This window comes from Oncorhynchus mykiss, chromosome 28, assembly GCF_013265735.2.
Source record: "Oncorhynchus mykiss isolate Arlee chromosome 28, USDA_OmykA_1.1, whole genome shotgun sequence".
In the NCBI taxonomy this organism is placed as follows: Eukaryota; Metazoa; Chordata; class Actinopteri; order Salmoniformes; family Salmonidae; genus Oncorhynchus; species Oncorhynchus mykiss.
The window spans coordinates 30,202,727-30,222,733 of NC_048592.1; the positions used below are offsets into that span (position 1 = coordinate 30,202,727).

At 46.8% G+C, this 20,007-nt stretch overlaps 1 protein-coding gene across 2 annotated transcripts in view; it reads right to left on the minus strand.

The window, feature by feature from the left end:
• Positions 1 to 20,007, minus strand: part of mast3a (microtubule associated serine/threonine kinase 3a) — a 64,486-nt gene that overhangs the window by 13,842 nt on the left and 30,637 nt on the right. For both annotated transcript variants that reach the window (XM_021589814.2, XM_021589813.2), the window contains 13 exons: positions 18,886 to 19,095; positions 13,025 to 13,126; positions 12,604 to 12,736; positions 11,619 to 11,686; positions 11,266 to 11,351; positions 7,521 to 7,729; positions 7,041 to 7,179; positions 6,381 to 6,513; positions 5,582 to 5,747; positions 4,839 to 4,940; positions 3,694 to 3,816; positions 2,791 to 2,912; positions 258 to 439 (listed from right to left, as the gene is read on the minus strand). In XM_021589814.2, the coding sequence (XP_021445489.2) occupies positions 258 to 439; positions 2,791 to 2,912; positions 3,694 to 3,816; positions 4,839 to 4,940; positions 5,582 to 5,747; positions 6,381 to 6,513; positions 7,041 to 7,179; positions 7,521 to 7,729; positions 11,266 to 11,351; positions 11,619 to 11,686; positions 12,604 to 12,736; positions 13,025 to 13,126; positions 18,886 to 19,095 (1,775 nt within the window). The remainder of the gene's footprint in view (positions 1 to 257; positions 440 to 2,790; positions 2,913 to 3,693; positions 3,817 to 4,838; positions 4,941 to 5,581; positions 5,748 to 6,380; positions 6,514 to 7,040; positions 7,180 to 7,520; positions 7,730 to 11,265; positions 11,352 to 11,618; positions 11,687 to 12,603; positions 12,737 to 13,024; positions 13,127 to 18,885; positions 19,096 to 20,007) is intronic.

Consider the following 20,007-nt stretch of genomic DNA (forward strand, 5'->3'; position numbering starts at 1 on the left):
TCCAGGTAGAACCCTTTTGGGTTCCATTTAGAATCCTTTCCACAGAAGGTTCTATATGGAACCCAAAAGGGTTCTACCTGGAACCAAAAAAAGATTATCCTATGGGGACAGCCAAAGAACCCTTTTGGAACCCTCTTTTCTAGGTGTATAAAAGGCAAATGTAGCAGAATTCTGACGATGTTTTAGCTAGAGCTAAACTTGTCTCACAACTACACACCAAACATAGTGTAGTCTGAGGCCCTTTTTCTGTTGCTCACCTTCCTCTGTGGCCCTCCGTCCTCCGGTCCCCACTGGCCACATGTTTGTGTCCCTCTCCTGGGGAGAGGACACCCTTCCCCTCCCACCTCTCCTCCTTCTCCTCACTGTGACTGCGGTCTGACGACGACAGGCTCTGATTGGATGGCATTGACGTGGACAGGTGCTCCGTGCTGCTGTACACCTGGGGGCCACAAAGAAGTCAGGGGTCCGAGAAAAGGTCACAAAAACGCTCAGTGAAATGACAAGCATGCTTTTAAGGGTGCAATATGCAGAAATCCCTCCTGCATATCCTGGTTGCTAAAATTATTATAGTTAGCCTAATTTCACTTTATTTGACAAAACAACCAATGTATAGTGAAGAGCAGCGCTCTCCAACCCTGTTCCTGGAGAGCTACAGTCCTATAGATATTCACTCCAACCCTGTTCCTGGAGAGCTACAGTCCTATAGATATTCACTCCAACCCTGTTCCTGGAGAGCTACAGTCCTATAGATATTCACTCCAACCCTGTTACTGGAGAGCTACAGTCCTATAGATATTCACTCCAACCCTGTTACTGGAGAGCTACCATCCTGTAGGTTCACACTCCAACCATGTTCCTGGAGAGCTACCATCCTGTAGGTTCACACTCCAACCCTGTTACTGGAGAGCTACAGTCCTATATATATTCACTCCAACCCTGTTCCTGGAGCGCTACCATCCTGTAGGTTCACACTCCAACCCTGTTACTGGAGAGCTACAGTCCTATAGATATTCACTCCAACCCTGTTACTGGAGAGCTACAGTCCTATAGATATTCACTCCAACCCTGTTACTGGAGAGCTACCATCCTGTAGGTTCACACTCCAACCATGTTCCTGGAGAGCTACCATCCTGTAGGTTCACACTCCAACCCTGTTACTGGAGAGCTACAGTCCTATAGATATTCACTCCAACCCTGTTCCTGGAGCGCTACCATCCTGTAGGTTCACACTCCAACCCTGTTACTGGAGAGCTACAGTCCTATAGATATTCACTCCAACCCTGTTACTGGAGAGCTACCATCCTGTAGGTTCACACTCCAACCATGTTCCTGGAGAGCTACAGTCCTATAGATATTCACTCCAACCCTGTTACTGGAGAGCTACAGTCCTATAGATATTCACTCCAACCCTGTTACTGGAGAGCTACCATCCTGTAGGTTCACACTCCAACCATGTTCCTGGAGAGCTACAGTCCTATAGATATTCACTCCAACCCTGTTACTGGAGAGCTACAGTCCTATAGATATTCACTCCAACCCTGTTACTGGAGAGCTACCATCCTGTAGGTTCACACTCCAACCATGTTCCTGGAGAGCTACAGTCCTATAGATATTCACTCCAACCCTGTTACTGGAGAGCTACAGTCCTATAGATATTCACTCCAACCCTGTTACTGGAGAGCTACCATCCTGTAGGTTCACACTCCAACCCTGTTACTGGAGAGCTACAGTCCTATAGATATTCACTCCAACCCTGTTCCTGGAGCGCTACCATCCTGTAGGTTCACACTCCAACCCTGTTACTGGAGAGCTACAGTCCTATAGATATTCACTCCAACCCTGTTACTGGAGAGCTACCATCCTGTAGGTTCACACTCCAACCCTGTTACTGGAGAGCTACAGTCCTATAGATATTCACTCCAACCCTGTTCCTGGAGCGCTACCATCCTGTAGGTTCACACTCCAACCCTGTTACTGGAGAGCTACAGTCCTATAGATATTCACTCCAACCCTGTTACTGGAGAGCTACCATCCTGTAGGTTCACACTCCAACCCTGTTACTGGAGAGCTACAGTCCTATAGATATTCACTCCAACCCTGTTCCTGGAGCGCTACCATCCTGTAGGTTCACACTCCAACCCTGTTACTGGAGAGCTACAGTCCTATAGATATTCACTCCAACCCTGTTACTGGAGAGCTACCATCCTGTAGGTTCACACTCCAACCCTGTTACTGGAGAGCTACAGTCCTATAGATATTCACTCCAACCCTGTTCCTGGAGCGCTACCATCCTGTAGGTTCACACTCCAACCCTGTTACTGGAGAGCTACAGTCCTATAGATATTCACTCCAACCCTGTTACTGGAGAGCTACCATCCTGTAGGTTCACACTCCAACCATGTTACTGGAGAGCTACCCTCCTATCAGCTATAAACAAGAAGAAGCGGCTCCAGTAGGCACACGATCACCAACACTGGACAATTAAGGAGTGGAAAAAAATAGCCAGTTCCTGTTGCGTCATGCTTATGGCAGAGTCATGATTTTGCGTAAGCAGCAGGAGTCCATCCTGCCTGGTGTCAACAGTACAGGCTGGTGGTGATGGTGTGGGGAATGTTATCCTGGCACATGTTCAGTCCGTTGATACCAATTGAGCAACGGTTGAACACCATGCCCCGAAAAACTTAGGCTGTTCTGGAGGCAACAGGGACGACCCAGTACTAGATGGGTGTACCTAATAAACTGAAGAGAATACATCTTAACGATATGAATACATGTTGCATCATTTCCCACCTTGCTAAAGCGATGTGCCACGGAGGAGAACTGCTTGAGCTCCAGGGACGTATCTTCATCACAGGTCTCATCATCATCATCATCTTCTTCCGAATCCAGGTGGCTGTACCGCTCAGACCGGGCTGAAGAACAACAGAGACACACATTAGTACAAGTAGGGTTGCAAAACTACCGGTAATTTACAAAAGTTACCAGAATCTTTTGTAACTTTGGTAATTAACAGGTACTCTATGGCAATCCATGGTAACTTTGGTCATTTATACTTTAAAAATGTATTCATATAAAATAAAAATCTTAAATCTGTGTCCATATCGTCCATGAGTTTCAAGGTGATACACCCTATGGTTCAAGAGAAAATAGCCTAAAATAAAAAATGACATTCTCAATTAACTTCTCAATCTGCCACCAGTTTGGCACCAAAATATTTACAACAAAGACATATTGACATGGTAAAATAAATATAAAGGATATTTAAATGCTGAAACTCTCATATTAAACACAAACAATATTCACTAAATTGATGGATTATATTTAGGGTACTGTTTTACAGTTTAGTTTTTCTATTTTAAAATCATCATATTTTATTGTTTAAAATCTTAAATTTACATATTTTATAATGTTATGAAAATACCATAATATTCCAGTAGTTTAAACTATGAAAAGGTAACAGTAATATACCCTAAATACAAGTCAAGAAAGGAGCAGCAGCATACTACACAGATTAGGTTAAATTGGCCCTAACCCCTGACCCTGGGTCAGATATTTTATCACCCCATATGATTAAGATTGGGCTGGCGGGTAAGGAATTCTGACCCTAGATCTGAGGTTAGGACCAACTTATAACTTCAGTACACAAACACATTTAAAATACTCCCAATGAGATTGGTAAAGCTCGCCACCTACTGTCAAAGTAACTGGTGTCGTCCTCAGTCTCCAGTTGAGGGATAAACTCAGCTTTCTGTCGTAGCAGTCCGTTCCAGTCCAGCCCCACAAAGAACATGTGCATCTTGACCTCTGGTGTTCCCCCTGGGAGTAACATGGGGATGCATGATTGTATCATTGATTTGATCAAACTATTCATCAATTTGATCAACTGAATATACTAAACATTAGGAACACCTTCCTAATATTGAGTTGCACCCCCTCCCCTTTTGCCCTCAGAACAGCCTCAATTCCTCAGGGCATGGACTCTACAAGGTGTCAAAAGCGTTCCACAGGGATGCTGGCCCATGTTGTCTCTAATGCCTCCCACAGTTGTGTCAAGTTGGCTGGATGTCCTTTGGATGGTGGACCACTCTTAATACACATGGGAAACCGTTGAGCGTGAAAAACCCAGCAACGCTGCACTTCTTGGTGCACTTGGCACCTACTACTATACCCTGTTTAAAGGCACTTCACTGAAGTGGATTTAACAAGTGACATCAGTAAAGGATCATAGCCTTCACCTGGATTCACCTGGTCAGACTATGTTATGAATAGAGCAGGTGTTCTTAATGTTTTGTACACTCAGTGTAGTCAAACCCACATTGCTTTAGGTTGTGCATATTTGGTTAATCTCATCAAACCAACTTGGTGATTAAAACAACTATAATGACATTGAACCGTTTCAGTAATCTGAAGGGGCTCCCGAGTGGTGCAGCGGTCTAAGGCACTACATCTCAGTGTTAGAGGCGACACTACAGACCCTGGTTTGAATCCAGGCTGAATCACATCCGGCCGTGATTGGGAGTCCCATAGGGCGGCGCACAATTGGCCCAGCGTTGTCCGGGCTAGGCCGTCATTGTAAATAAGAATTTGTTCTTAACTGACTTGCCTAGTTAAAAATGTAAAATTGTACTGTGTGTATTTATTGATCTGTGGAAATGATATTGGTCATGTCCCTAAATAGAACTATGTTGTGATACTTTTTTTTTGACTTTTGAATAAGTTATCCAAGAAGTGACTTGTTCAATCAGATACTTCTAAAGTGTCCTAACATAATACTGTACTGACATCATACCTAAAATAAATACATGTATTTTTATAAAGGCAATAAAGAAGACACCCACCAGTCCCGAGGCGGTCTAGGGGGCTTTGTCTCAGCAGCCTGGTGATCAGGTCCTGGGCATCAGCAGGCAGGGTATCCTCCCCCTTAGGCCAGATAATGTCATCTGTGAAATAAACACGTTTTGGAATACAATTTAATCTCAATTACACACAATACAACATCAAACATCTGGCAATAATTCAAACAGATTGGTAGTTGTGAATTGTGACATTGGTGACGAGACGTTCTTCTTGACATTGGTGACTAGACATTCTTCTTGACATTGGTGACTAGACATTCTTCTTGACATTGGTGACTAGACATTCTTCTTGACATTGGTGACTAGACATTCTTCTTGACAAGACATTCTTCTTGACATTGGTGACTAGACATTCTTCTTGACATTGGTGACTAGACATTCTTCTTGACATTGGTGACTAGACGTTCTTCTTGACATTGGTGACTAGATGATTGAAAGACACCTGGGACTGTGTGCCTATCACAGAGTCAGACAAGGTAGAGGGGGTGCTTGGGTCAAAAAGACAGCGAGCACCATGCAAAAGTGGCAATCAATTGCCAAATATAAGAGTTGCACCCTCTAGCTTTTCTAACTCTGTAGTGCATATTTACTGGATCGATTTGACCAGTCAGAGCCACGTTACCCAAGCCTGGATAAACCAAAGTCAATGATTAAAACAATAATAAACATAGCATTTAGTCTAATTTAACCAGGCTAACATAACCTATTAATGAGATGACTCTCACCATTGACCACTTGTCCGAAGAGCTGTTCGGGCGTGTCCCCGAAGAAAGGCACGCAGCCCACCAGGAACTCATAGAGGATGATGCCCATAGCCCACCAGTCCACCGGCTTCCCATAGCCCTGCCTCAGGATCACCTCTGGGGCGATGTACTCTGGAGTACCACACACCTGGGACAGAGAACCAGAAGAAGGGAGGATTTAAGAATGGACATTGGATGATAAAATGAGTATAGGGCAGGTAGGCAAACAGAATGAGAAGGTATAAGCGAGAGAGACAAATAGAGACAAAGAGAGAGAGAGAGAGAGAGATGGAAAAAATCTGACCAAGGAGAGAGAATAAGAAACAACAGTGAGTGAAAAAAAAAAAAAAAAAATGGAGAGAACGAGGACAGAGAGAGAGAGAGAGAAATGGAGAGAAAGAGAACAGAGAGAGAGATGGAGAGAAAGAACACACAGAGAGATGGAGAGAAATAACAGAGAGAGAGATGGAGAGAAAGAACAGAGAGAGAGCGCGAGAGAGAGATGGAAAGAAAGAACACACAGAGAGAGAGATGGAGAGAAAGAGAACAGAGAGCGATGGAGAGAGGGAGAGAGATGGAGAGAGAGAGAGAGAACAGAGAGAGAGGACAGAGAGAGAAATGGAGAAAGAGGACAGAGAGAGAGATGGAGAGAGGGAGAGAGATGGAGAGAGAGAGAGAACGGAGAGAGAGAGGACAGAGAGAGAAATGGAGAAAGAGGACAGAGAGAGAGATGGAGAGAGAGGACAGAGAGAGATAGAACAGAGAGAGATTGAGAGCTCACCTGTTTGTCTATAAACTCCCTTGTGTCCTTCTCAATGTGTCCCTCATACAGGTTGGTGGTCATGTTCATCAGGCCGATCTTGGACAGGCCAAAGTCAGTCAGCTTGATGTGGCCCATGGACGTGATCAGTAAACTACGCCGGAAGAAAAATACATTCGAAATAATTGACCGTCGAACAAACAGAAAGCTGGACAGTGAACAATGGCGAAAAAGCCTTTGTGCAAAGAACGTCCAGAATGTATGGAATACGCTGTATATACACCTATAACCAGCCGCTCCTCTTCAAATGGCCACTTTGAAATAATATATAGGCTTAGTACTGAAAAATAATCAACTCTGTAGCGGTAGGCCACACACATACTTTTTTCTCTCCGCACTATTGGTGTAAGCCTGTAAGTAAGCATTTCACTGTAAGGTCTACTACACCTGTTGTATTTGGCGAGCGTGACAAATTTTGATTTGATTTGAAGGCTGCGGAGGGGAGAACGGCTCATAATAATGGCTGGAAAGGAGTGAATGGAATGGTGTCAAACACATGGAAACCGTGTTTGATGTATTTGATACCATTCCACCTATTGCACTCCAGACATTACCACAAGCCCCTCCTCCACAATTAAGGTGCCACCAGCCTTCTGTGCGGTAGTTAGGTTTCACACTGACTTGTCAGGTTTGAGGTCTCTGTGTACGATGCCGTAGTTGTGGAGGTACTCCAGTGCCAAGACCGTCTCCGCAAAGTACATCCGGGTCATGTCCACTGGCAGCGGGCCAATGTTCTTCAACAGGTTGGCACAGTCCCCACCTGAGGAAGATAGCCAATAGACTGGAAAAGGCTGACAGCAACACGCATGAGAGCCTACTTTGATTTATGTGCTACTGCGACTTGATGCACCTGAGCTCAATTTTGAGCCTCATAGCAAAGGGTCTGAATACTTATGTAAATAAGGTATTTCATTTTTATATACATTTGAAAACATTTCTAAAAAGCTGTTTTCGCTTTGTCATTATGGGTTACTGTGTGTAGATTGATGAGGGAGAAAAAATATTTTATATATTTTAGAATAAGGCTGTAACGTAACAAAATGTGGAAAAGGGAAGGGGTCTGAATACTTTTTAAACTGTATATCTTAAGTAAGAACCTACCTTCTACATACTCCATGACCATGCAGAGGTGGCGTCTCGTTTCGAAGGAGCAGAACATGGAGACCACAAAGGGGTTCTCAGCAAAGGTCAGGATGTCCCGCTCCACAAACACCTGCTGGATCTGGTTCCTCAGCATCAGATTCTGCCGGTTGATCTTCTTCATGGCAAAACGCTGCCGGGTCTCCCTGTGCCTCACCAGGAACACAGCACTGGGACCATGGAAAAGGAGAGCCAGAGAGCCAGAGAGAGAGCCAGAGAGAGAGCCAGAGAGAGCCAGAGAGCCAGAGAGTGAGCCAGCGAGCGCAAGAGAGCCAGCGAGCGCGAGAGAGCCAGCGTGCGAGCGAGAGCCAGAGAGCGAGCGAGCCAGAGTGCGAGCGAGAGCCAGAGAGCGAGCGAGCCAGAGTGCGAGAGCCAGAGAGCGAGCGAGCCAGAGTGCGAGCGAGAGCCAGAGAGCGAGCGAGAGCCAGAGAGCGAGCCAGAGAGCGAGCAAGCGAAAAAGAGCCAGAGAGCGAGCGAGCAAGCGAAAAAGAGCCAGAGAGCGAGCGAGCAAGCGAAAAAGAGCCAAAGAGCGAGCGAAAAAGAGCCAGAGAGCGAGCGAAAAAGAGCCAGAGAGCGAGCAAAAAAGAGCCAGAGAGCGAGCGAAAAAGAGCCAGAGAGCAAGCGAGAGACAGACAGAGCGAGCGAGAGACAGACAGAGCGAGCGAGAGACAGACAGAGCGAGCGAGAGACAGACAGACAGAGCGAGCGAGAGACAGACAGACAGACAGACAGAGCGAGCGAGCGAGAGACAGACAGACAGAGCGAGCGAGCGAGAGACAGACAGACAGACAGACAGACAGACAGACAGACAGACAGACAGACAGACAGACAGACAGACAGACAGACAGACAGACAGAGCGAGAGACAGACAGACAGACAGACAGACAGACAGAGCGAGAGAGACAGACAGAGCGAGCGAGCGAGCGACAGACAGACAGACAGAGCGAGCGAGCGAGCGACAGACAGACAGACAGAGCGAGCGAGCGAGAGACAGACAGACAGAGCGAGAGACAGACAGACAGAGCGAGCGAGCGACAGAGCGAGCGAGCAAGAGACAGAGCGAGCGAGCAAGAGACAGAGCGAGCGAGCAAGAGACAGAGCGAGCGAGCAAGAGACAGAGCGAGCGAGCAAGAGACAGAGCGAGCGAGCAAGAGACAGAGCGAGCGAGCAAGAGACAGACAGAGCGAGCGAGAGACAGACAGAGCGAGCGAGAGACAGACAGAGCGAGCGACAGACAGACAGAGAGACAGACAGACAGACAGACAGACAGACAGAGCGAGCGAGAGACAGACAGACAGAGCGAGAGACAGACAGAGCGAGCGAGCGAGAGACAGAGCGAGCGAGCGAGCGAGAGACAGAGCGAGCGAGCGAGCGAGAGACAGAGCGAGCGAGCGAGCGAGAGACAGAGCGAGCGAGCGACAGACAGACAGAGCGAGCGAGCGAGCGACAGACAGAGCGAGCGAGCGACAGACAGACAGACAGAGCGAGAGACAGACAGACAGACAGAGCGAGAGACAGACAGACAGACAGAGCGAGAGACAGACAGACAGACAGAGCGAGAGACAGACAGAGCGAGAGACAGACAGAGCGAGAGACAGACAGAGCGAGAGACAGACAGAGCGAGAGACAGACAGAGCGAGAGACAGACAGAGCGAGAGACAGACAGAGCGAGAGACAGACAGAGCGAGAGAGACAGAGCGAGCGAGAGACAGGCAGAGCGAGAGACAGGCAGAGCGAGAGACAGACAGAGCGAGCGAGAGACAGACAGACAGACAGAGCGAGCGAGAGACAGACAGACAGAGCGAGCGAGAGACAGACAGACAGAGCGAGCGAGAGACAGACAGACAGAGCGAGCGAGAGACAGACAGAGCGAGCGAGAGACAGACAGAGCGAGCGAGAGACAGACAGCGAAAGACAGACAGAGCGAGAGACAGACAGACAGAGCGAGCGAGCGAGACAGACAGAGCGAGCGAGCGAGACAGACAGAGCGAGCGAGCGAGCGAGCGACAGACAGACAGAGCGAGCGAGAGACAGACAGAGCGAGCGAGACAGACAGACAGACAGAGCGAGCGAGCGAGAGACAGACAGAGCGAGCGAGCGAGAGACAGACAGACAGACAGAGCGAGCGAGCGAGAGACAGACAGACAGAGCGAGCGAGAGACAGACAGAGCGAGCGAGACAGACAGACAGACAGACAGACAGAGCGAGCGAGACAGACAGACAGACAGAGCGAGCGAGCGAGAGACAGACAGACAGACAGAGCGAGCGAGAGACAGACAGACAGAGCGAGAGACAGACAGACAGACAGACAGAGCGAGCGACAGACAGACAGAGCGAGAGACAGACAGAGCGAGAGACAGACAGACAGACAGACAGACAGACAGAGCGAGCGACAGACAGACAGAGCGAGAGACAGACAGAGCGAGAGACAGACAGACAGAGCGAGAGACAGACAGACAGAGAGCGAGAGACAGACAGAGAGCGAGAGACAGACAGACAGAGCGAGAGACAGACAGACAGAGCGAGAGACAGACAGACAGAGCGAGAGACAGACATACAGAGCGAGAGACAGACATACAGAGCGAGAGACAGACAGACAGAGCGAGAGACAGAGACAGAGCGAGAGACAGAGACAGAGCGAGAGACAGACAGAGCGAGAGACAGACAGAGCGAGAGACAGACAGAGCGAGAGACAGACAGAGCGAGAGACAGACAGAGCGAGAGACAGACAGAGCGAGAGACAGACAGAGCGAGAGACAGACAGAGCGAGAGACAGACAGAGCGAGAGACAGACAGAGCGAGAGACAGACAGAGCGAGAGACAGACAGAGCGAGAGACAGACAGAGCGAGAGACAGACAGAGCGAGAGACAGACAGAGCGAGGGACAGACAGAGCGAGGGACAGACAGAGCGAGGGACAGACAGAGCGAGGGACAGACAGAGCGAGGGACAGACAGAGCGAGGGACAGACAGAGCGAGGGACAGACAGAGCGAGGGACAGACAGAGCGAGGGACAGACAGAGCGAGGGACAGACAGAGCGAGGGACAGACAGAGCGAGGGACAGACAGAGCGAGGGACAGACAGAGCGAGGGACAGACAGAGCGAGGGACAGACAGAGCGAGGGACAGACAGAGCGAGGGACAGACAGAGCGAGGGACAGACAGAGCGAGGGACAGACAGAGCGAGGGACAGACAGAGCGAGGGACAGACAGAGCGAGGGACAGACAGAGCGAGGGACAGACACAGGTTGCTTCTTAATAACAGTATTAAGTTAACTCTTCTGCACTGATGTGAGAGAGCATGATCAGTAAGCATCGATCATATTGCTTTTGCCATACTTTGTTTCCAGATCAGTGCAAATGAAAGAAGGGAATCAGTCTTCATGAAGACTAGTAAAACACAATCTCTTTCCAGAAACAAACTCTAGTCCCTACCCCCTAGGCACTGTGGAGATCTGAGACGATTTGACCGGTGTACATAATATGGCGCAATTTGTCCTCACAGCACTAACAATATTTGGACAGGCATTTGGGCAGTGTGTCATAAACATTGGCGTGACATTTGTTGAAACATGTTAAACTGCCATTTTAGCCAACTGTATGGCACCACACATTCAAGACATTCACTTTCAGTTTCACTTCCGCGTTCAGCACACTCACATTTCCTCAAAGACAGAGACCGCTCTAAAATAAGAGCTCTTCCTCACCCATAGGCCCCGTTGCTGATGAGCTTGATGGTCTCAAAGTCGCTCTCTAGTGGTTTCCTGCGAGAAGGAGTGCAGGCTGCCCGGTTCTGAGACACAAAATGAATGAACAAAGCTATTTGACCCGAACACAAACAAATTTGCCAGGCCGAAACGGCTAAACAAGCTGTGTAACTGTCACAGTTGTTTACGTTTAAAAGAGCTTTCATGACTTTTCATCTCATCCAAAGCCAAGCCAACTCAATTCTGGAACATGCTAGTTATAGAGTACTTTCTACACTATGCTAATACAACGCGTTCCATCACTATGATCTAACCATCATGGCTGAACTTGTAAGTGTTTCTGGTTGCCTTACCTCAGTGTCGTCGGTGTCTCTACAGGCCGCTCCGTGCCCAGGGCTGGTCTGCTCCAGATGGACCATGTCTACAGTACAACAGCGGGAGAGAGACCATGGTCCGGCACCAAACAGAAGGAAACACAAACAAACTGCCTGGATAATACGAGACACTCATTTTCATTTTCTGTAGTAAATGTTGCGTGCCTTGATGAACATGACCCTTGCACTGTCACCCCTCTAACTCAGTGTGATCCCAAGTTGATCTATTGCATATTATAGCCGGAGACAATATGGGAGAATCACTAAGTAGCAGCATCTTTTCAACAAGTAGCCGCTTGGCCAGGTTTCCAACTAAACCAATAGTGCTTCAAATTAAGAGATAGTGGTTGGTTTTTGAACTGAGCCTGGAAACTTAAGGGGAAGACAACCCTGGTTTGTACCAGGAAGAGCAATAGAAATAGTCCAAAGGCCGGCAGATGGCGATATTGATCTGGTATTGACCGGTTTGTGCCTAAACATTCTCCATTCAGGCTTCACATGCGTCGATTCCCCCCTTAACCAAATTTAATGGCGAGAAGGGGGGGGGGGGGGGGGGGGGATATGCATACTTTCTTAATGAAACACCATTTTCCACCATCATGCTAGTGGTTAATGCTACTTCCTGTTGTTGTGCCCTATGGGACTAGCATTCCTAAGTGGTAAAGTGTGTTTCATTAAGGAAGTATGCATATGTTGTCCGTTTCCTCCCCTTCTTGCCTTTAAATCTAGTTATGAGGGAAATCGACGCCTTTGAAGCCTGAATGGAGAATGTTTTTGGTACGAACCGGTCCACGGGGTTGCGAGGGTAAGACGGAAACATCTCAGGAAACCCTACAGATACCTTCCAATGGCTCCCACTGCTCATGCTTTAACCGATGTATAGATTCGATAAATCTGTGAGGCCCATCCTTCTTTTAACCACTGTGGGATTCTAATAGGATGAGGAAGCCCTGTGGTACTGTACCTTCCAGAGGGTCTCTGGTGAGGCCCAGCTGGCTGATGATGTAGCGCGGGATGTCCGTCTTGATGACCTGGCCCACCTTGGCGTGGCCCTCGGCTGCCTCCAGACGATGAAGGAACTCCTCCGGGTCAAACTCCTATTGGGGTGAAAAGCCAAGAGGAATATAGGTTATTATTATCATAATTTACATTAAATAGATAAGTATATATAAACCAGGGTTATTACAGTGTTATAACCCTGTAACAAGCTATCAAGTACATTCCGTGGTGGAGAACTTAACACTACAATGTACTTAACCTATGAAAAATAATTAACATCATAGAGACTGGGCAAAAAGCATCATGGCCGTACTGTATCATATTAGTTGTGTTGGTTGGCAATTGCTTTAGGAGCACAACTTCCTGAAAGAGACTGTGAATCTTACCAGACATTCCAGTAACCTGGCTGGCCTGGAGATGATGATGAGGATCTTCTTCACCAGCTTAATGATGACGGTCACCTCCTTGCTCTCGGACCTCTCGTACGCCTGATGACCAAGACAAAACAACACAGATAGAGACAGGTTATGTGCCTGAAATGTGCCATTCACTTACAATTATACTGCACCATTTTTAAGCCTGAGTATCCAGGCGTGAGAATTAACTTTTTGAAAAGTCCAATTTACGATGTTCTACTAACTCGCTGCTTTGACTAAGTGATTGTGATAGGGGATCAGGGAGTACTGAGGATCCTGCAACACAGTCTAATGTGAGGGCACAACAAAGTGTACATTCAATGACAAGGTTGCATAACACTGTAATTCTGTCCAGGCTGTGGTGCTTTTTTAGGAAAGAGCACATCTTCAGGCCTTGGGACAAAAACTGGCCCATTATAAGATGACTCAATGACCTTAGTTCCTTTTTAATGTCTCTATTTTGGTTTGGTCAGGGGGTGGGCATTCTATGTTTTGTTCTGTGTGTTGTATTTCTATGTGTTTGGCCTGGTATGGTTCCCAATCAGAGGCAGCTGTCAATCGTTGTCTCTGATTGAGAACCATACTTAGGTAGCCTGTTCCCACCTGTGTTTGTGGGTAGTTGTTTTCTGTTTTTGTATTCTGTACCAGACAGAACTGTTTCGTTCATTCTCTTTTGTTGTTTTTTCATTCAGTGTTCAATTCATAAATAAAGATGAACACGTACTACACTGCACCTTGGTCCTTACCTTCTTCCACCAACGGCCATTACAGAACTACCCACCACCAAAGGACCACGCAGCGTGTAATGGACTCCTGGACATGGGAGGAAATATTGGACGGCAAGGGACCCTGGGCACAGCCGGGAGAGTATCGCCGTCCGAAAGAGGAGCTGGAAGCAGCTAGAGCGGGCGGCGACACTACGAGGAATTGGCTCGAGGTAACGTGCACGAGAGGCAGCCCCAGAATTTTTTTTTTTGGGGGGGGCACACGGGGAGATTGGCAGAGTCAGGGAGGAGACCTGAGCCAACTCCCCGTGCTTACCGTGGCGAGAGAGTGACCGGGCAAGCACCGTGTTATGCGGTGTCCGCAGTGCGCACTCATAGCCCGGCGTGCTACATCGCAGCTCCTCGAATCGGCCGGGCTAGAGTGGGCATTGACCCAGGAGGGATGAAGCCGGCTCAGCGCATCTGGTCTCCAGTGCGTCTCCTCGGCCCGGGTTATACGGCATCAGCCCTACGCACAGTGTCCCCGTTCGCCAGCACAGCCCAGTGCGGCCTGTTCCAACTCTCCGCACTTGCCGGGCTACAGGGGTTATCCAGCCAGGACAGGTTGTGCAGGCTCGGTGCTCGAGACCTCCAGTGCGCCTCCACGGCCCAGTGCATCCGGTGCCTCGGCCAAGAAAGAGGCCGCCTGTAGGTCTCCCCAGCCTGGTGAGTCCTGTGCCTGCTCCCAGAACCAAGTCTCCCGCCTGTCCGGCGCCGCCAGAGTCTCCCTCCTGTCTAGCGCCGCCAGAGTCTCCCTCCTATTCAGGGCCCGCTGTAAGGGTCCCCAGTTCGGGGTCGGAGGCGAGGGTCGCCACTCCAGAGGCGCCGCCTAAGTGGGCCAAGACTAAGGTGGAGTGGGGTCTACGACCCGCACCAGAGCCGCCACCGCGATGAAATGCCCACCCAGACCCTCCCCTATAGGTTCAGGTTTTGCGGTCGGAGTCCGCACCTTTGGGGGGGTACTGTCACGTCCTGACCTTAGTTCCTTTTTATGTCTATTTTGGTTTGGTCAGGGTGTGAGTTGGGGTGGGCATTCTATGTTTTTCATTCTGTTTTGTTCTCTGTGTTGTATTTCTATGTGTTTGGCCTGGTATGGTTCCCAATCAGATGCAGCTGTCAATCGTTGTCTCTGATTGAGAACCATACTTAGGTACTCTGTTCCCACCTGTGTTTGTGGGTAGTTGTTTTCTGTTTTTGTATTCTGTACCAGACAGAACTGTTTCGGCTTCGTTCATTCTCTTTTGTTGTTTTTTCATTCAGTGTTCAATTTATAAATAAAGATGAACATGTACCACGCTGCACCTTGGTCCTCACCTTCTTCCACCAACGGCCATTACACAATGTTCTTAAACTCTGAGTGCATCCTATATTTGAAAAAACGAATGCCCATACTTTCATAGTTTACATTAACTACAGGGAAAAACTCAGCCAAAAAGCTCTAACAAAGCAGAACATAAGGGCAAGCCATTGTATGTAAAGCAATGGTCAAGCATTGTGACGTAATAAGCCCTAGTTACACAATCACAAGCAAGACTGGAGAGATCCATCTAATGTAAAATGGTAATTGCACCGGCGCTGACTAGTAGTCTAGATTAGAATCCTAGCACTGTGAGAACCTATCAAAGTCCAACACAAAAATACAACTCTGAGGACATTGGAGGCAATTTTCATTGAACATTCGAACACACTGAATGAGACTTTTAGCTGACTCATTCAGTAGAAAGCCAATAGAAATGGCAGAGCTCCTCAGACCACAGCAATTTGAAAGTGCCTATAAGTTCCATTTGAGTACACTCGAGTAAATCGATGAGAGGCTACCTTGTGCATACTGTATACAGTAAGTCGGAAGTTTACATACACCTTAGCCAAATACATTTAAACTCAGTTTTTCACAATTCCTGACATTCAATCTGAGTAAAAAAATCAGTTTTAGGTCAGTTAGGATCCCCACTTTATTTGGAGAATGTGAAATGTCATAATAGTAAAGATATTGATTGATTTCAGCTTTCATTTCATTCATCACATTCCCAGTGGGTCAGAAGTTTACATACTCAATTCAAATATGGTAGGATTGCCTTTAAATTGTCTAACTTGGGTCAAACGTTTTGGGTAGCCTTCCACAAGCTTCCCAGAATAAGTTGGGGGAATTTTGGCCCATTCTTCCTGACAGAGCTGGTGTAACTGAGTCAGGTTTGTAGGCCTCCTTGCTCGCCCACACATTTTCTATAGGATTGAGGTCAGGGCTTTGTGATGGCCACTCCAATACCTTGACTTTTGTCCTTAAGCATTTTGGCAGAACTTTGGAAGTATGCTTGGGGTCATTGTCCATTTGGAAGACCCATTTGCAACCAAGATTTAACTTCCTGACTGATGTCTTGAGATGTTGCTTCAATATATCCACATCATTTTCTTACCTCATGATTCCATCTATTTTGTGAAGTGCACCAGTCCCTCCTGCAGCAAAGCACCCCCACAACATGATGCTGCCACCCCCGTGCTTCACGGTTGGGATGGTGTTCTTCGGCTTGCAAGCCTCCCCCTTTTTCCTCCAAACATAACGATGGTCATTATGGGTAAACAGTCCTATTTTTGTTTCATCAGACCTGAGGACATTTCTCCAAAAAGTACGATCTTTGTCCCCATGTGCAATTGTAAACTGTAGTCTGGCTCTTTTATGGCGGTTTTGGAGCGTCTTCCTTGCTGAGCGGCCTTTCAGGTTATTCGATATTGGATTCGTTTTACTGTGGATATACAGTGCCTTGCGAAAGTATTCGGCCCCCTTGAACTTTGCAACCTTTTGCCACATTTCAGGCTTCAAACATAAAGATATAAAACTGTATTTTTTTGTGAAGAATCAACAACAAGTGGGACACAATCATGAAGTGGAACGACATTTATTGGATATTTCAAACTTTTTTAACAAATCAAAAACTGAAAAATTGGGTGTGCAAAATTATTCAGCCCCCTTAAGTTAATACTTTGTAGCGCCACCTTTTGCTGCGATTACAGCTGTAAGTCGCTTGGGACATATCTCTATCAGTTTTGCACATCGAGAGACTGAATTTTTTTCCCATTCCTCCTTGCAAAACAGCTCGAGCTCAGTGAGGTTGGATGGAGAGCATTTGTGAACAGCAGTTTTCAGTTCTTTCCACAGATTCTCGATTGGATTCAGGTCTGGACTTTGACTTGCCATTCTAACACCTGGATATGTTTATTTTTGAACCATTCCATTGTAGATTTTGCTTTATGTTTTGGATCATTGTCTTGTTGGAAGACAAATCTCCGTCCCAGTCTCAGGTCTTTTGCAGACTCCATCAGGTTTTCTTCCAGAATGGTCCTGTATTTGGCTCCATCCATCTTCCCATCAATTTTAACCATCTTCCCTGTCCCTGCTGAAGAAAAGCAGGCCCAAACCATGATGCTGCCACCACCATGTTTGACAGTGGGGATGGTGTGTTCAGTGTGATGAACTGTGTTGCTTTTACGCCAAACATAACGTTTTGCATTGTTGCCAAAAAGTTCAATTTTGGTTTCATCTGACCAGAGCACCTTCTTCCACATGTTTGGTGTTTCTCCCAGGTGGCTTGTGGCAAACTTTAAACTACACTTTTTATGGATATCTTTAAGAAATGGCTTTCTTCTTGCCACTCTTCCATAAAGGCCAGATTTGTGCAATATACAACTGATTGTTGTCCTATGGACAGAGTCTCCCACCTCAGCTGTAGATCTCTGCAGTTCATCCAGAGTGATCATGGGCCTCTTGGCTGCATCTCTGATCAGTCTTCTCCTTGTATGAGCTGAAAGTTTAGAGGGACGGCCAGGTCTTGGTAGATTTGCAGTGGTCTGATACTCCTTCCATTTCAATATTATCGCTTGCACAGTGCTCCTTGGGATGTTTAAAGCTTGGGAAATCTTTTTGTATCCAAATCCGGCTTTAAACTTCTTCACAACAGTATCTCGGACCTGCCTGGTGTGTTCCTTGTTCTTCATGATGCTCTCTGCGCTTTTAACGGACCTCTGAGACTATCACAGTGCAGGTGCATTTATACGGAGACTTGATTACACACAGGTGGATTGTATTTATCATCATTAGTCATTTAGGTCAACATTGGATCATTCAGAGATCCTCACTGAACTTCTGGAGAGAGTTTGCTGCACTGAAAGTAAAGGGGCTGAATAATTTTGCACACCCAATTTTTCAGTTTTTGATTTGTTAAAACAGTTTGAAATATCCAATAAATGTCGTTCCACTTCATGATTGTGTCCCACTTGTTGTTGATTCTTCACAAAAAAATACAGTTTTATATCTTTATGTTTGAAGCCTGAAATGTGGCAAAAGGTCGCAAAGTTCAAGGAGGCCGAATACTTTCGCAAGGCACTGTAGATACTTTTGTACCCGTTTCCTCCAGCATCCTTTGCTGTTGTTCTGGGATTGATTTACACTTTTCGCACCAAAATACGTTCATCTCTAGGAGACAGAACGCGTCTCCTTCCTGAGTGATGACGGCTGCGTGGTCCCATGGTGTTTATACTTACGTACTATTGTTTGTACAGATGAACATGGTACCTTCAGACATTTGGAAATTGCTCCCAAGGATGAACCAGACTTGTGGTCTACAATTTTTTTCTGAGGTCTTGGCTGATTTCTTTGGATTTTCCCATGATGTCAAGCAAAGAGTCACTGAGTTTGAAGGTAGGCCTTGAAATACATCCACAGGTCCACCTCCAATTGACTCAAATGATGTAAATTAGCCTATCAGAATCTTCTAAAGCCATGACAATTTTCCAAGCTGTTTAAAGGCACAGTCAACTTAGTGTATGTAAACTTCTGACCCACTGGAATTGTGATTATTTCACTGTCTGTAAACAATTGCTGGAAAAATTACTTGTGTCATGCACAAAGTAGATGCCCCAACCGCCTTGCCAAAACTATAGTTTGTTAACAAGAAATTTGTGGAGTGGTTGAAAAACTAGTTTTAATGACTACAACTTAAGTGTATGTAAACTTCCGACTTCAACTGTATACTGCATTATACTTTAGCTTAGTCCCAAAAAAATTCAGCCTACCTCATGCAGTAGCTTCTCCAGGTTCTCCTGTAGCTCTACGAAGTAGCGTGAGGTGACCAGGCCCATCTGGGACTTGTCTAGGCAATCTCTGGCCAGCTCTACTAGCTGGTGCTGGATGAAGCCCAGCACGCCGTCAGCCAGGGGCAGGTTGCTGTTTGGGGAGCAGTCGGCAAGGATGTCCAGCAGACGCCCTTCCATCTGGGCTGTTGCCTGGAAAATCACATTACATTTTATGATAAACTTGATCTAAAGTGCATTTCACAAATACAGTGCATTCAGAAATTATTCAGAACTCTTCCCTTTTTCCACATTGTGTTACGTTACAGCCTTGGGTAAAATTAGATTTTTTTCCTCATCAACCTACACACAATTCCTCATAATGTACAAAACATGTAAAACAGAAATACCTTATTTACATAATTATTTAGACCCTTTGCGATGAGACTCGAAATTGAGCTCAGGTGCATCCTGTATCCATTGATCATCCTTGATGTTTCGACAACTTGATTGGTTCACCAGTGGTAAATTCAATTGATTGGACATTATTTTGAAAAGGCACACACCTATCTATATAAAGATCCCACAGTTCACAGTGGAGCAAAAACAGAGCAAAAACCAAGCCATGAGGTTGAAGGAATTCATAGAGGAATTCATAGTCCATAGAGCTCCGAGACAGGATTGTGTCGAGGCACAGATCTGGGGAAGGGTGTCAAAAAATGTCTGCAGCATTGAAGGTCCCCAAGAACACAATGGCCCCCATCATTCGTAATGGAAGAAGTTTGGAACCACCAAGACTCTTCCTAGAGCTGGCTGCCCGGCCAAACTGAGCAATCGGGGGGGAAGGGCCTTGGTCAGGGAGGTAAGCAAGTACCCAATGGTCTCTCTGACAGATATCCAGAGTTATTCTGTGGAGATGGAAGAACAACCATCTCTGCAGCACTCCACCAATCAGGCCTTTATGGTAGAGTGGTCAGATGGAAGCCACTGCTCAGTAAAAGGCACATGACAGCCCGCTTGGAGTTTGCCAAAGGGAACCTAAAGAACTCTCAGACCATGAGAAACAACATTCTCTGGTCTGATGAAACCAAGATTGAACTCTTTGGCCTGAAAGCCAAGCGACAC